This window comes from Mirounga angustirostris, unplaced genomic scaffold (assembly GCF_029215605.1).
Source record: "Mirounga angustirostris isolate CCGP_5_RB_7025 unplaced genomic scaffold, mMirAng1.0.hap1 SCAF_9, whole genome shotgun sequence".
NCBI lineage: Eukaryota > Metazoa > Chordata > Mammalia > Carnivora > Phocidae > Mirounga > Mirounga angustirostris.
Genome location: NW_026991717.1, coordinates 49,557,538 through 49,572,499, shown reverse-complemented (window position 1 = coordinate 49,572,499; position 14,962 = coordinate 49,557,538). Strand labels below are relative to the sequence as shown.

The 14,962-nt window shown below is 36.2% G+C and overlaps 2 protein-coding genes across 11 annotated transcripts in view; one reads left to right on the top strand and one right to left on the bottom strand.

Annotated features, from left to right (window-relative positions):
• The window catches only part of PIGB (phosphatidylinositol glycan anchor biosynthesis class B), a 57,244-nt gene that overhangs the window by 30,152 nt on the left and 12,130 nt on the right, over positions 1 to 14,962 (top strand). For 5 of the 7 annotated variants that reach the window (XM_054513543.2, XM_054513540.2, XM_064570451.1 and 2 more), the window contains 4 exons: positions 1,664 to 1,720; positions 5,373 to 5,586; positions 7,517 to 7,697; positions 8,233 to 8,576. In XM_054513543.2, the coding sequence (XP_054369518.1) occupies positions 1,664 to 1,720; positions 5,373 to 5,586; positions 7,517 to 7,697; positions 8,233 to 8,370 (590 nt within the window). In that variant the 3' untranslated portion in view covers positions 8,371 to 8,576. Of the gene's footprint in view, positions 1 to 1,663; positions 1,721 to 5,372; positions 5,587 to 7,516; positions 7,698 to 8,232; positions 8,577 to 14,962 lie in introns of those variants that run through there. The other 2 variants (XM_054513541.2, XM_045900039.3) reach the window with 2 other exon arrangements.
• CCPG1 (cell cycle progression 1) overlaps positions 8,555 to 14,962 on the bottom strand; it is a 41,154-nt gene continuing 34,746 nt past the window's right edge. For all 4 annotated transcript variants that reach the window (XM_045900035.3, XM_045900036.3, XM_045900037.3 and 1 more), the window contains 2 exons: positions 11,634 to 13,042; positions 8,555 to 9,324 (listed from right to left, as the gene is read on the bottom strand). In XM_045900035.3, coding sequence (XP_045755991.1) covers positions 9,135 to 9,324; positions 11,634 to 13,042 — 1,599 coding nt within the window. In that variant the 3' untranslated portion in view covers positions 8,555 to 9,134. The remainder of the gene's footprint in view (positions 9,325 to 11,633; positions 13,043 to 14,962) is intronic.

Below are 14,962 nucleotides of genomic sequence, written 5' to 3'. Positions count from 1 at the left end.
ACTGTACCTCAAATCTGTTTTTATTCTTTTATGACCTATCTTAACCTGAGTTTTACATAAACACAACAACGCTATCAGCAATTTCTGTGTAATAGCCACCTTAAAACTCAGTGGCTTAAAACTTGCTACGTCTGTAGTTAGCTGTCACTTCCACCACATTCTTTTGGTCAAAGCAAGTCGCAAAGCCAGGCCAGATTCAAAAGATGAGAAACTTCAGGCTCAGGTAGGGATTGGGCACATGAAGAGGGATAATTGCAGCCATTTTTTCAATCTACAGTAACTTCTCTTGCCTAATTTGAATTTCCCTCAGTTCTATCCAGAATAGGACTGACTCTGGAAAACATACCTTCTGTAATTGGCTCTGATCCTTAGTGAACTGTATAACCTGTGCCTCAGTTTCCTTATCTGTAAAAGAAAGGTGCCATTGGTCTAATAACATTGAAATTTTTAATTGAACGTCTTGTCATTTGTGTTGATGAGGTTTCCAACACCTGCTACTAATTCTAAGTTGGGTATCTGCTTCATCTGCTTTTACCACAGTGGCCAACAGACTTGCTTGTCTCTGTTTCTGCATATGCCAATTGTTTTATCAAAACTGCACATGCATGTTGTTCCAAAAGCCATTCCATAAGTTTGTTTTAAAAAAACAATGGTTCCCAGCCCTCCCTCCCAATTCCCCTCGTCAGAGGCACTTATGCTCTTTCAGGTGGTTATTTTGATAATTTATCTCTTTACATAAAATGCTAATAATGCCCTTAAACATCTGTTTTTGGCATTACTTAGAACTTATATGAAAATAGCTTTACTTCCTTAGCAAAGTAGCAACATAAAATTCTTCCTGATACCTCTGTGCCCAGTATTCTCCTTATTGTTCTTAATAAAGTCTCTTTCCCAGGCCCATTCTCCTGTATGTTCCATCACAGAATTAAACCACCTTTTATTTTTTTCATGTAAACACTGAATTTAAGTTAACTGAACAGCTTTCCCAGAGAAACATCTCTGATTGGTAGAACTTGGTAGAGATCTTTTTCGTGGGCTTTTAGATTGGGTTTTCTATTAAGTCTTGTCAAAACAAGGGTGCATCCTTCCTACCCGTGTTTGATGGGATCAGTAATGAACGGCCCCTTTCTCATCCCCTCCATTCCAATGAACCTTACCTCGGTAAGAAGGAATTCATCAGTCCTTGCAGAACAATAGATTGTAACATGAAGTATCCAGAACATAAAAAGTAACTGTGTGTATCAAGATAAATCATATGACGATTAGGAGATATGGCTGAGTAAAGAAGGAACCAACTCATGCAGGGCCTTATATACTCAAGTTTTCAGATTTTATCCTGGAGAGTAGTCAGCTGGGACATAATGGATTTAAAACTGTAACAGTGGTTTGATGATAGTGATTGGATAAGAACCCAGTGGGTTTATTATAAACTCATGGTTCAAAAAGAAAAAACCCTATAGTGTCATTCTCTAATCATCTAGTTCCATTTCCCAGAGATAAACTATCAGTCTTATAAATTCTTACAACTTCCTTTTTTATGTATCTTTTTGTTGGCATAGATAACAGGAGCAAATTAAAAATTCTGGAATGTTATTTAGCATTGAGTTAAAAGAGTTACTATGGTAGCATGCCCTTATTCACTACTCACTTTCCACAATTTTAGTAACCTGCGCCAACCGCGATCCAGAAGCAGATGATCCCTTTTCTGACCTATCCTCAGGTCAGTAGTAGCCTAACACTACATCACAATGCTAGCCTAACACTACATCACAATGCCTACATCATTTACCATACTTCATATCACATAGGTATTTTACCATATCATATCAGCACAAGGAAGATGGCTACAGTACAGTAAGAAATTTTGTGACCACATTCATATAACTTTTATTACAGTATACTGTTACAATTGTATTTTACTATTAGTTATTATTAATCTCTTGCCATGCCTAATTTGTAAGTTAAACTTCATCATAGGTATGTATAGGAAAAGAGTATAGGGGCGCCTGAGTGGCTCAGTCGTTAAGCGTCTGCCTTCAGCTCAGGTCATAATCCCAGGGTCCTGGGATCGAGCCCCGCATCAGGTTCCCTGCTTGGCGGGAAGCCTGCTTCTCCCTCTCCCGCTCCTCCCTGCTTGTGTTCCTTCTCTTGCTGTCTCTGTCAAATAAATAAAATAAAATATTAAAAAAAAAAAAAAAAGTATAGCGTTCTGTACTACTGGCAGTTTTAGGCATCCCCCAGGGGTCTTGGAATGTATCCCCCACAGAGAAGGGGGGACTACTGTATGTGCAATGAAGGAATGAATTTCGATTCCGACAAGTAGTCACCCGGGTTCATACTAAGTCTTTATTCTCATGGAAATTACATGAGAGGCTGAAAGATTTCCGTAAGTGGTTTACAGAAGAAAGCTTGTGTTCGCAGAATCTTCAGTAATTGGGAGAGGGGTCTCACATTTCAGGTTATATAATGCTTACATTACGTTGTGCTGACTATCCCATTCTGAAGCTAGCTCATTTTAGGGTGGATCCTTTCAGTGAGGACTCCATTATTATTTGTACGTACAGTTACGTAGACTTACTAGACAGCAGCTACTAAGATCTTGTTACCTTTTTTTAAAATACTGAAGAAATCATACTGCTTCCCTGTAAGAAAACTGAATCCTAAGCTTCTCTTGTGGTGCAGACTAGAACTGTAACTGTAATTATTTCCAACTCTCCCTTTAACAACTCCAGTTTCTGAAATCCCCTTGAGAATGTTCAGTGTCAGTCTGAAAACCCTGGGAGTATTCAAATGAAAGTCTGTTCAGCTGTTCCTTCTTTCCTTATCTTCCCAACATTTTCTGTGTATTTTTTTCCCAAATAATAGGGAGATTCATTTCTCTCTGTAAGGATCCATCCTTATATCACAACAAAGACAATATGAAATATAAGCATTAGCTGATTTAAGACTCTCCTCTGTACTAAAGCAGCTGGAAATATAAGCACATTTCCTTCCAACATTTTACCCAAAATGCCATTTTTACAGCATTCACCACCATGCACTCCAGTTTTAGATCAGTCACCATACCATTGTATCCCTAATGCCCGTTTTTTGAAAAGCGTTCAAGGAACATTTAGTGAGTGTACAGACTGTTGATGAGTGAACATTTCACACATGCCCAAGTTACACTTCATTTGATTATTCCTGAGGGCAAGTTGTCTTCTAAAGTGCTTGCCAGGATAGGCTTTAATATAGCTTTTTGCAATCTGAGGCCACTAGGTATATTTGGTTTCTTCTGTCTACCCAAGAAAGCACAGCTTTTAAGCCTGCTGGTCTATTAGTTCTGTGACTGGAATTATTACATATAAGAGAACTTCTGGAATTCTATTTCAATTCTAATAAAGCTAATTCTAGTTCTCAAACTTTCAGTAGTTTCCTCATTTTGCTACTGCAAACATAAATTTAGACATATTTTAAATGTAGGTTTAATTTTCTTGATCTTCCTACATTTTTTATCACACTACTTTTTAGAATGTGTTTTGGCTAATCAGCTATTTCAAGTAGTAGTAAGTGAGAGGGATGTGTGATAGTCCAACTAATGAACAGAATGAACTATAGGTAATGTTATCTAAAACACTTCCTGGAGGAATGAAATTGAGCATATAAGATTTCTTGGCCAGGGACGCCTGGGTGGCTCAGTCAGTTAAGCGTCTGCCTTCGGCTCAGGTCGTGATCCCAGGGTCCTGGGATCGAGTCCCGCATCGGGCTCCCTGCTCCGCGGGGAGCCTGCTTCTCTCTCTGCCTCTCTCTCTCTCTCTCTGTGTCTCATGTATAAATAAATAAAATCTTTAAAAAAAAAAAAATTTAAAAAAATAAATAAATAAATAAAAATAATAATAATAATAAAAAAAAAAGATTTCTTGGCCAAATCTGGTTCAGCTATCAAGTGGCAGGTGTCAGATGTCTTGGAATAGATGAAGCTATTTTATTATTTTCAATAGCTAAATTTTCAATTATTATATATTATTTATATACAATATAATGTATACAATGAAGACAGATAAAAGAGCTGTAAAGGCACCATACCTAGTTAAGATACATTTAAGTGTACAACAAAAGGTATCTTCAGTTTTTCCTAAACTGAATGTTAATACATACTGTCTTTTTAATTTATGACAATGGTAAGCTGAAAGAATGAGTGTCTTCAGTTAATGTGAAGTACTAGATGTGATTCAAGTAAGTTACAGGTCTTAATTTACTCCTGTTTTTGAAACAGTCCCTCCTAGGCCAACTTTATGTTAGTGTCCTTAAACGGGAACAGTTCAAAATTAATTTTATTCATGTTCAGTTATTTTCAGTAATTGAGCCAAGCTAAGACAGCTGATAGCAGTCAATTAGGTGATGATCATGGGAAACAGTGCCTTTGCCCCAGTGGGAATTAGTGCTAAAATTTCAGGCAAGCCACAGACTGGATCCTGGATACTCAAATTCCAAAAGAACAATTATCTAATTCCATGGGGACAGGACATGGGGAGTATGAACAAAATGCCAAGTTCATTAATAAGCTTATTCTTTTCCAGGGCAAAGGGCTGTTTTTTTATGGGTATTTTCGACAGATCCTTATGTGCTCATTATCAGTGGCCACTGCGGGGGAGGAGGACTATAGAAAGGGGGCGGGGGACTTTTACTTTTCATTTACTCTGTTTGTTCTGCTTGTTTTTTTTGCCACACGCAAGAATTACTTTTACAAATTAAAAAAGAAATTGTTCAGCATCTCCAAATTGCCCAACACTGTGGTGAAAGAAAAGACATACTTCTTTCAGAAAAAGATACTCTATGTATGGTGGCATGGGTAACTACTGAAAATCGCTCAGTGGTGTATTTTCCTAAAAGGACACTCTGCCACACTTCCTCCAGAATTATGGAGACTTATATGTACACCATCCATTGCTAGTGCTTGGGAGATTAAAGAGAAGAGACAGACAAATGAACTACTATGTACCAGGACAAGCACTGGATGTAAGTTTTTTCTAACACTTGGAAAAGTTACTGTTATCCCATTTGCAGATGGGGAAAATAATTCTCAGCAAAGTAAAGAAAGCAACCTGTGCCAGAGTTAGAATTCAAATTTGGGTTTGCTGGACTCCCTCGCCATTCTTTTCCCACTATCCTTCAATTCTTTCTAGAAAAAGGTAAAGACCTGAGGACAAGGACAGTGAATGGTTAGAGAAATTATAAAGATACCTATTGCTCATTTCTTGTTTCCCCATGACACCATTTCAGTTTGTGCTACTTCCATTAAAGATTACAAATGTATTTGCAGTTAACATTTCCTTAGCTATCCTAAAACAAGAATGCCAGTATTATGGTTCAACATGTCTGTCTTCCTACAGGGTACTCACTAAACCACCTGAAAACGTGGAAGAAACCAGCTCTCAGTTTCCTGTTTTTATCGAATATGCTCCTTGCCCTCTATACTGGTTTAGTTCATCAACGGGGTACTCTTGATGTCATGACTCATATTCAAGAACTCTGTTACAATAATCCCAATAAATCTCCAGCTTCAGTATTTATAATGATGCCCTGCCACTCTACTCCTTATTATAGGTAATAAAAGTTGTTCCACTATGTGCTATTAAGAAAATGAAACGAACTACTTCAAAATTCCTTTCAGGTTCCTGAGTTTAATTGATAACTGATCAAATGACTAAGAAATCTGAAACTTCTATCCATATATATTCACTGAATTTTAAAAGCTACTTGAAGTATGTCAATAAAAATCATATATCACTTTTAAATAAAATTTTAAAATATGAATGACTTACATTTAAATGATCTGCTTTAAATGTAATATAAAATATTTTAGAGGTTATTTGAAGGTAACCGTATTAAAAGAAATTACCATTGAGCTTACTACAAATCTTTGTAATACATCTTCTATTTTTAAAATTTTTAATTAATCTCAAAACACTAGATTCTACGCCACATTTACTGCTGGACCACTGCCCTGGTCTTAAACCAGTCTTTTTTTAATCTCTATTTATATTAGTTGTTCCACCTATAAAAATTAGGAAATTCAATTAGATGATATTCTAAGCTTGAATTAAGTATTTCTGAGAAATACAACACTAAAACTGCCTTTACTATGCAGGACATTTAAACAGAAATCCATCTGGTCCTCTGCTTCCAATTGCCTAATAACAGTACAAGGTTATGTAAAGCAAACTGCTTTCCTTGAAAAAGTTCTACATCTACTTAACCTGGCTTTAAACAGTCTGAAGTTAATTTTCCATGTGCACATTCAATTAACTGAGTATCAAAGCTGTTATCATTTTAAGATAAGTAGAGTTCTGCAAAAGCGTTAAATTAACTGAATCATTAATGCCAATCATTAATACACAATTTGGAAAGTTGGGACTGCCTAGCAAAAGCCACAGGTTAGATGTCCGACCCAAATACCCCTTCAAATTGAGGTTCACCTACTATATAAAAAAGACTAGAGCTGAGAGCAGGACACTCACTCTCCCTCCATGCTCACATTAGCAGTAACACGGCAGAGAACAGGAATTATAAAGACTTCAAGATGCTTTCCGTACATGGTTGTATAGCTGATGTCTCAGGCTTTGAGTAGTTCATCAAGTTCTCATCTTACATTTTTCAAACTGCACAATGGAGCAAAAAATATCTATAATGCCTACTTTGGAGTAGAAAGCTTACAGCTGTTTTCTCAGCTTTGTTTTGGTTTTCTCCCTGAAGCAAGACCTTCCTCTCCTAAATTATACAAGTCGTCAAGTGTAGGTCTTGTGTAAATTTACTTTGTATGCAGTTCATAGATAACATAAACCTCTATCACATGTTTATTTTTCCTTAGGCAGTTATAAACATGGCTTTTGCCGGGCCCAAGTAACTGGCTTAAGTTGTCATAATTCATCAATCCATCTTTTTTACTGCAGTCTAGTCTTTCTATGCCACAATAAAACCATTACTTACTTGGATTTGAATCAGTGAACATATGCTGCTCTCTATCACCCAATCTATTTATATAAATATAGAACAACAACAACAACAAAACCCATACAGGAACCACCTTTCAAAGATGTGATCCATCCCCTTTCAGAGCAGAAAGGGAAGAAAGCAAGAATCCTTTTCTCTGGTTCATGAAGTTTTCTACCTTGCCAATTAAGCCTATGGATAATTATTCTCTTAATAAGTCACCCACTTCAGGCCTTTCCTGGAAAAGCATACTAAGGTTGGAGAATATGGGGTCTCCCACGCTGCTGACTTTCTATCCCATCTTGAAATGGAGTTTCATGCATTAGTTTGGACTTGAAGGCTGCTGCGCAGGCACGTGGTCTAAGAATCCTACTGTACATCTCTGAGAAAACTACATTAAAGGCTTGCTTCTTAACCTTAATGGGACCCAGTTTAGATTCAGACTTCACATTTTGTTATGTGAACATGATAAATCTTGAGAGTAATTGGAAAACTTTCACCTTTTTAACTTCATGTAACTATAATGGTAACTTTCTCTTTACAGCCATGTCCACTACCCACTTCCAATGAGATTTCTCCAATGTCCCCCAGACCTGACTGGAAAAAGCCAGTACCTTGATGAAGCAGATATATTCTATCTGAATCCCTTAAACTGGCTAGATAAAGAGTTTCACAGTGATTCAACATTGCCTACTCACTTGATCATCTTCAGCATTTTAGAGGAGGTAAGGAAACATGAAAAAGGGGAAAACTCACTATTTCACCTCCGGTTTAGCACTCAGGTAAACAGACAACGTAACTTTTTTATGGTTCCTTTCAAGCCCCATATTTTGTAATTGGTTCTTTTCCCTGGTCAAAATCTATCCCAGTTCTATAACTACCAAGATATATATGTTACTTACCATGAGTTAATTCTTTATTAAGAAACTATATTGCTTTGGGGCACCTCGGTGGCACAGTTGGTTAAGTGTCTGATTCTTGGTTTCGGCTCAGGTCATGATCTCACAGTCATCTGAGTCATGAGATTGAGCCCTGTGTCAGGCCCGTGCTCAGTGCAGAGTCAGCTTGAGATTCTCTCTCCCTCTGCCCCTCCCCACCCACTTGTGCTCTCTCTCCCTCTCTAAAATCAATTGATTAAAAAGAAACTATAGTTTTATTAAGAAAAAAGTGGTAGAGGCACAAATCAGGTCATTCTAAAATTCTTGAAACAGTACTCAGAAAATGTAGCCTTTATTTACTTAAACATTTATTTACTTCTAGGAAATAAGTGCTTTCTTAATTTCAAGCAACTATGAGAGAACTGCTGTGTTCTTCCACACTCACTTGCCAGAAGGTCAAACTGGAAGTCACATATATGTCTATGAACGGAAATTAAAGGGGACACTCAACAGAAGATAAAATTCTGAACTGTGTTTAAATCTTTCCTAAAGAAATAGATATTGCTGGGTACAGACATTCAGATGCTGCATAAATATGCCTGTAAACACTGCGTAAGATTCATGTAACTAGCAAAAAACCACTGAACTGCTTTACCAAATATCACAAAGTATAAAATATATTAATACAAATGCCAGATTTTAAATAAAGACCTTTAGTTTTCCTCATGGTGTAGTTTTATTGTTTCTTCCACAATATTCAGATGTTCAAGAAATTTCACAAAAGAACAAGTAAGCAAGCTCATAAGAAGGCAGCAAATTCTTCACAAGTCAACGGGCTCGAACCCACAAAAAGACAAGAAGCAGGTGTAAGATTATAGAATGTTAAAGATGAAATTCCATCAAAATGTACTTTTTTCAAGCTCTACTGCAAATTTAACATAAATATCAGTGTTAATTACACTTTGTCATATGATCTGAACTTGCTTTAAACTCATACGTTGAAAGGAAGACTCATTTCATGCACAAAATCTGTTGCATGCCCGGCTTCCTTAAAACTACAGTTGAACATTTCCAGTGCCAAAAAAAAATTCAGCAAAGCTAAACTATAAGGAAAATGCAAGTTAGTAAGCTTTTGCTTGATGCTTCTAAATAATAAAGTCATCAAATTGATACTTAGAAATGATAGACATTATCTTGATAATTTCCTTTTAGTTTCAACACCAAACACTGTAGAAAGCATCCATGTTTCTGTTACCGTTTTCTAATTTAACTTAATCATGATGATCAATATTTAGGGTCAAAAGGTAACTGCCCCAATTCTATTTCAAGATTTGCCATGTGTCTTCCATTAGTGCGACCGTATTTATGCCATTTACCTTCCCTTTTATAAGGTTGTGGCTGAGGGTGCTTCTGCTCTTGTTTTCGATGCCTGGAGTTTTCAATATTTACCATACGTTGCTTTTTATCTGGTCGACTGAAAGCAGTAAACACATTTTTCATCTATGTTAGAGTTAAATTTAAACAAGAAACAATTTTAATGTTTTTTTCTCCATTAATCTATTATCTGAACACTCTGAAAAAGGATGTTAATCTGAAGTATAATCCTAACACAACCATACCAAAAAGATTCAGTATTATACTTTTACCCTACAGAAAAAATAGACAAACATACTATAGTGGCAAAAAGGGGAAATACTCAACAGATTAAATAGAAATGTGACAATAAAATAATGAGATGTGTTTCCATTATTTCTCCTCTCGTTCAAAATCAATCCCTCGCCATTGGCTTCATCCCTCAGCTGGAATATGTATATATCTCTTACAAACTAAATAAAGTCTCTTTTTCTTTTTGCTCTCCTACAGCCACAGCTAAGGTTCATAAACAACGTCTATTTCTACTGCTTTCCCCAAACTCCCTATGATCAGGCTGCTTCTGTCACTACCTCACTGAAACACTCCATAATGCCATTCACAGCCACCCAATTCCCAACCAAGAAATCCAGTCTCTTGTTTAAGGTTTAAAGCGCTTGACATCCTTATATATTCTTTTCACTTGAGATGATCTTTGGATTTTCTTGCCGCCACACTCTGGTATTCTCAGCCTTCTTTCTCTACAACCCCGTAGGTGTTAGTGTGCCCCAGGAGTCTGATAAAACACCCCCAGCCTAGACAATCTATACACGCATGCACACACACACACACACACACACAGTCTGGGCTAGAAAGAGTCCTGTAACTAATGGCCAACTAATTCTTTCCACTTGGCTGTCAATAGGTAGCTACAAGCACAATTCTCTTTTCCAATTCCCCTTACCCAAAACATCTGGTATCCCTTATCTTAGTGATGCCACTACCCAACTAGTGACCCAACCCTGAAATCTGCAATTGTTACTTTCTACTTCTCTTTCACAAGAAATACCACCAATTTTACTTATTATATATTATTCAAATTATATATTATTCAAATCTGTCTCCTTCCCACTCCTACTATTACCCTAGTTCAGATACTCTTCAGCTCATGTCTGTATTTTTCCAAAGACCACCGGCTAGCTTCTAGCTTCACTCTTTCCAACCAACCCTCCAGGCTGTTGCCAGTGATCCAAAATGCAATGAGGCAAGTCCTTTAGCACAAAATGAGGTCCTTCAGATCTTCACAAAAGATCTGTATCTTTTCTTTTCATACCCCAGCACTACCTTGCCTCCTTAAAGTGGCCTGTCTTCACTTCTCCAAATCTATGCAAATGAAGTTCTCTTTGAGAGAGAATGTCCTACTCTATCTGCTTAGCAAATTCCCAATTCGCCTTCAAAAACCAATTTAAAGTGCAGTTCAAAGATCACTTCACCCTGAAGCCTTCCCAAACATCTCCAGGCTGAGGCCGCCATATACAATGTGCCTCCAATACCTCCATTTCATTTCTTATATTTACCTAACTCTCCAAAAGCTTGTGAGCTCCTTGATGACAAGAATTTTTCATGTTTTGTCAGGGCAGCCTCACAATGTTTTGCTCATTTAGGCACTAGATATTTGAAGACTAAAGATATCAGAATCAGTCTCATTATTTTATAGACACATTACATTTATTCAAAAAAGATAAATATAACTCAAAAAATAAAGCTAACATTTGAAGATTAGGCGAGTTTCATGTTACAGAATATAAAGCTGATAAGCGAGTTATTTTTAGAAATTATGTATATAAAGCACACACATTATAACTTGTGGCTTACTAAGTTTGCCTCTACCTTTATGAACAATAATTGTATAGTAACTGTATTAAGTATCATAATTTAGTTGGTAAATGGAATAGACAAATAAGGGGGCCAATTCAAATTGTTACATATGAGCTCTTCTGATTTCGGACTGAAATCTGTATTGTTCACCCTAGCTTCCCAAAGTGAGTAAATAAATAAAAGACCAAAGAAAAATCATTTCACTTAAGATGATTATCTTTTCATATAAACTAGAATGAAAAGAAACAAGAGGCTAAAATAGGATTTGCATATCCTTAGCTCATTTTTAAGGCAGAAATTAAACTATTTGCTCAAGTCAAACTGATCATATGAAATTTTCAGTTTGTAATAGCTATTAACTTAAAATTCTATCTTTCAACTTAATTTATTCTAAATTCTCTGGCAATAAAGTACTTTTACAAATAGCACTTTTTTTTTCCTTTACAAAAAGTACTTCAAGGATAGTAACAATCCAAGATGTTAAAATGATAAAAATGCTACCCAATCTATAAATGTTAAAAACTATTATAATAACATGGTGCTATGTAAACCGACCTGGGTCCATATGGAGGGGAAAGAGTGTGACCAAAGAAGTGTCTATATATATATCCATCCAACTTCTCAAACACTCCATCATTATCTACTTGATATTCCTTCATGTCTTTAAGATAATCTTTAACATCATTAACAAAGTCAGTGAAGAGCTTCTGATCATGTATAAAGACATCATTTAGGAAAAACTTATTGATGAATTGATCAAGTTCTTTCCAATGATGAAAACTATCCAGTTGTTCTAATAAATACCTTTCAATTAACTGTCTAAATTCATCTATCCTTACAGGATTCAACACTTTCATATTAAAAAGGTTAATGGATTCCTGTTGAGCACATTCAAATACACCAGAACAAGACTTTCTGAAAGAATCATAATTTTCACTACAGTCATGCTCGGCACTGCATTTCTGTGAATTTGTATTTTTTCTAAATTCTTCAAAGTGAATTGGCTTTTCTTTCCTTCCCTCTCTTTGCAGAGTAGGGCCTTTATTCTGGTTTTGTGTACGTGCCTTATACTGTGGGTGTAAATATTCACTAAAGACTGTTGTTGGTTTTTTAGCTGCTGCTTCTTTTGTGGCACTAAATCTTTTATTGCCCTTTTCATCAAAGATATTCTTGGTAGTATCTTTGAAATGCCTGAAAGTGGATTTAACTGAATCTGAAAATTTTTTCAGATTTTCTTTCACAGCTTCTTTAGCCTGTTTAATTTTTTCTTTATGATGCCTCACAAATTCCTTGGTAGAATTCTTCATGGCATCAAATGTTTCCTTAACTGAACCCAAAAATGTTTCCTTTGATTTATTTTTAGCCCTGTGGTTTCCTCTGCTCCCTTTCTTTTTTCCATCGGTTTCTTGTTTTGTATTTTGATCTTTTGCCTCAATATACAGTCTTTCCCACAAATCAGAACGCTGCTGTTCAAAGTTTAGCTTCTGCTCCAGCTCAGTGAGTCTTTCCCGTAAGACTTCTATTTCCTTTTTTTCAGTCAATACATTGGGAGAGTCTGGGTTGCCATATGACTCACTAGAGCTTAACTGCTGGAGTTCCACCTTTAAAGCCATGGTTACTAGTCGTTCTCTCTCCAGTTCCCTCCTTAGCATCTTTGTTTCTGCCGAAAGAGTCTCCCTCTGATTAAGGAAGCTGTGTGTCTTCAGCTTTTCTTCTTCCAGATGCTGCTTAAGTTTCTGATTTTCTGTGACTAATTCAGTACCTGTCCCTTTATCTTCCAATATCCTAATCTGTTCTCTTAGTTTCCTTAACTCTTCCTGTAATAAAGACAAGGCTTTTTCTTCCTTCTCCAGAGATATCCTTAAATACTGATTTTCTGTATCAAGGTTCTTTTTCTGAGTTTCAAAGGACATCTTCTCTTCTTCAGTAAGGGCCCAACATCTTGCAAGGTTTTCCTTCAAAGACTAAATTTTTTGAAGAGAAGAAGAATGCAAATGCTTCATTTAAAAGCTCAATTCAAATCTTTAAGACATAATCCTATGTAACCAATACTCATAAATTTTTAGTATCTATTTCTACAGAGACTATCCTTTATGTAGTGTATATATATATATACATATATATATTTGTAGAGTATATATATATGTATTTCAATACATAAAAATCAGAAAATACAAGGTTCATATGCAAGAAAATGCACAGCACAGAGCTACATCAAAATAACAACAAGCACGCTGGAAGGATTTAAAAACTGGAAAAAATGAGCTAGAGCCTGGTTTATCCCTAGTAAGATTTCTAAAATAGAGCTAGGGGTACTTCTGATTAGTGTTTATTAGTGATTACTGATTATTTTCCATAATCATATGAAAGCCTTAATGGTTTCTAGGCCCACTTAAAAGTCAGGAGAAAAGGAGACTGGTCTATCTTCTGACTACAGAACTCCAATCTCTCCTGAGAAGTCTCCTAAAGAGAATTTAGGCAGGACTAAAGGCTTCTCTGACCCTTGGGTGAAGGACATGATCTTTTATAAAAAGGAAAATTATAGCTAGAGATGACCTGAGGATTCAAAAAATTCTATTTATATTCTCGGCACTCTTTGAAAGGAAAACATTTCAGTAATCTTAGTCCTATCTGAAAGATCTTCACCCTGTGCCAATTAACATCCCAAAGTAGGTTCAGGTAAGTCCTACAAGTTCTCTCAGCACTTCTTAGAGGACTGAATCTTGGTAACATTTATAACTAATTTCTCCGATTTCAAATAATCTTCTGAAGAGAATATCATCAGATTAGCAATGTAACTCTGAAGTAAGCACCCTTGAAAGAGAGGAAACCATGTTCAATTAGGTTTACAAAATTTTGCTGCATTTCAAAGTAGCCTTGAATATCTCTTTCAACATATATATTAGTAACAAACTTTCACCAAAACAGCAAGAAACTAAACAATATGCTTAAATAGGCTAATGGTTATAGCATTATCCAGTCAGTTAAAATACCTTATATATAAATCAGCAAATGATCCTTAAATTTTACTTAATTTACCACAGACATTACAGTTATCCCATTTGAATCAGACCAAAAAATCGGATATATAGAAACAAAAGAAAAATGTCCTTTAGGAAAATGACAGTATTTCCACTTGAAAATAACCATCTGAAATGGATGGTTCGTTATCTGGTTCATTAGTCATCAAAGAACAAATTAAAATTTAAAATTTCACAATAACCAGGGGTGCCTGGGTGGCTCAGTCGGTTAAGCATCCTACTCGATTTGGGCTCAGGTCATGATCTCAGGATCCTGAGACTGAGCCTCGAGTTGGGGCTGAGCGTGGAGCCTGCTTAGGAGTCTCTCCCTCACCATTTGCACCCCACCCCCCTGCCCTGCTTGTACTCTCTGTCTCTCTCTAAAGAAATTTGTTTAAAAATTTCATTATAATCATTTCATCTGGAGAGAAAACAAGTTTTGAGTACCCAACAGAAGTGGACCATGGACACTGGGGAGGGTATGTGTTATGGTGAGCGCTGTGTATTGTGTAAAACTGATGAATCACAGACCTGTACCCCTGAAACAAAGAATACATTATATGTAAGTAAGTAAGTAAGTAAATAAATAAATAAATAAATAAATAAATAAATAAAAGAAGTGGACCATGGAGTAGTACAGACTAATGTAGCATTATCTTTAAATGCAAAAGCACAAGGGACCACAGAATGATTGGAGGGTATATTCTGCATTCAGTAAACTTCATAATCTTGAAGTGCCTGATAAGCAAATCCTGGGCAGGTCTCCCATGAAGCTTCAAAATCCAAACCACATTTAATAGTTGGAGGTAAGAGGCCTACAAGAACCGACTCAATAAAGATCTATGCAGAGTCAGTCTTCTAAAA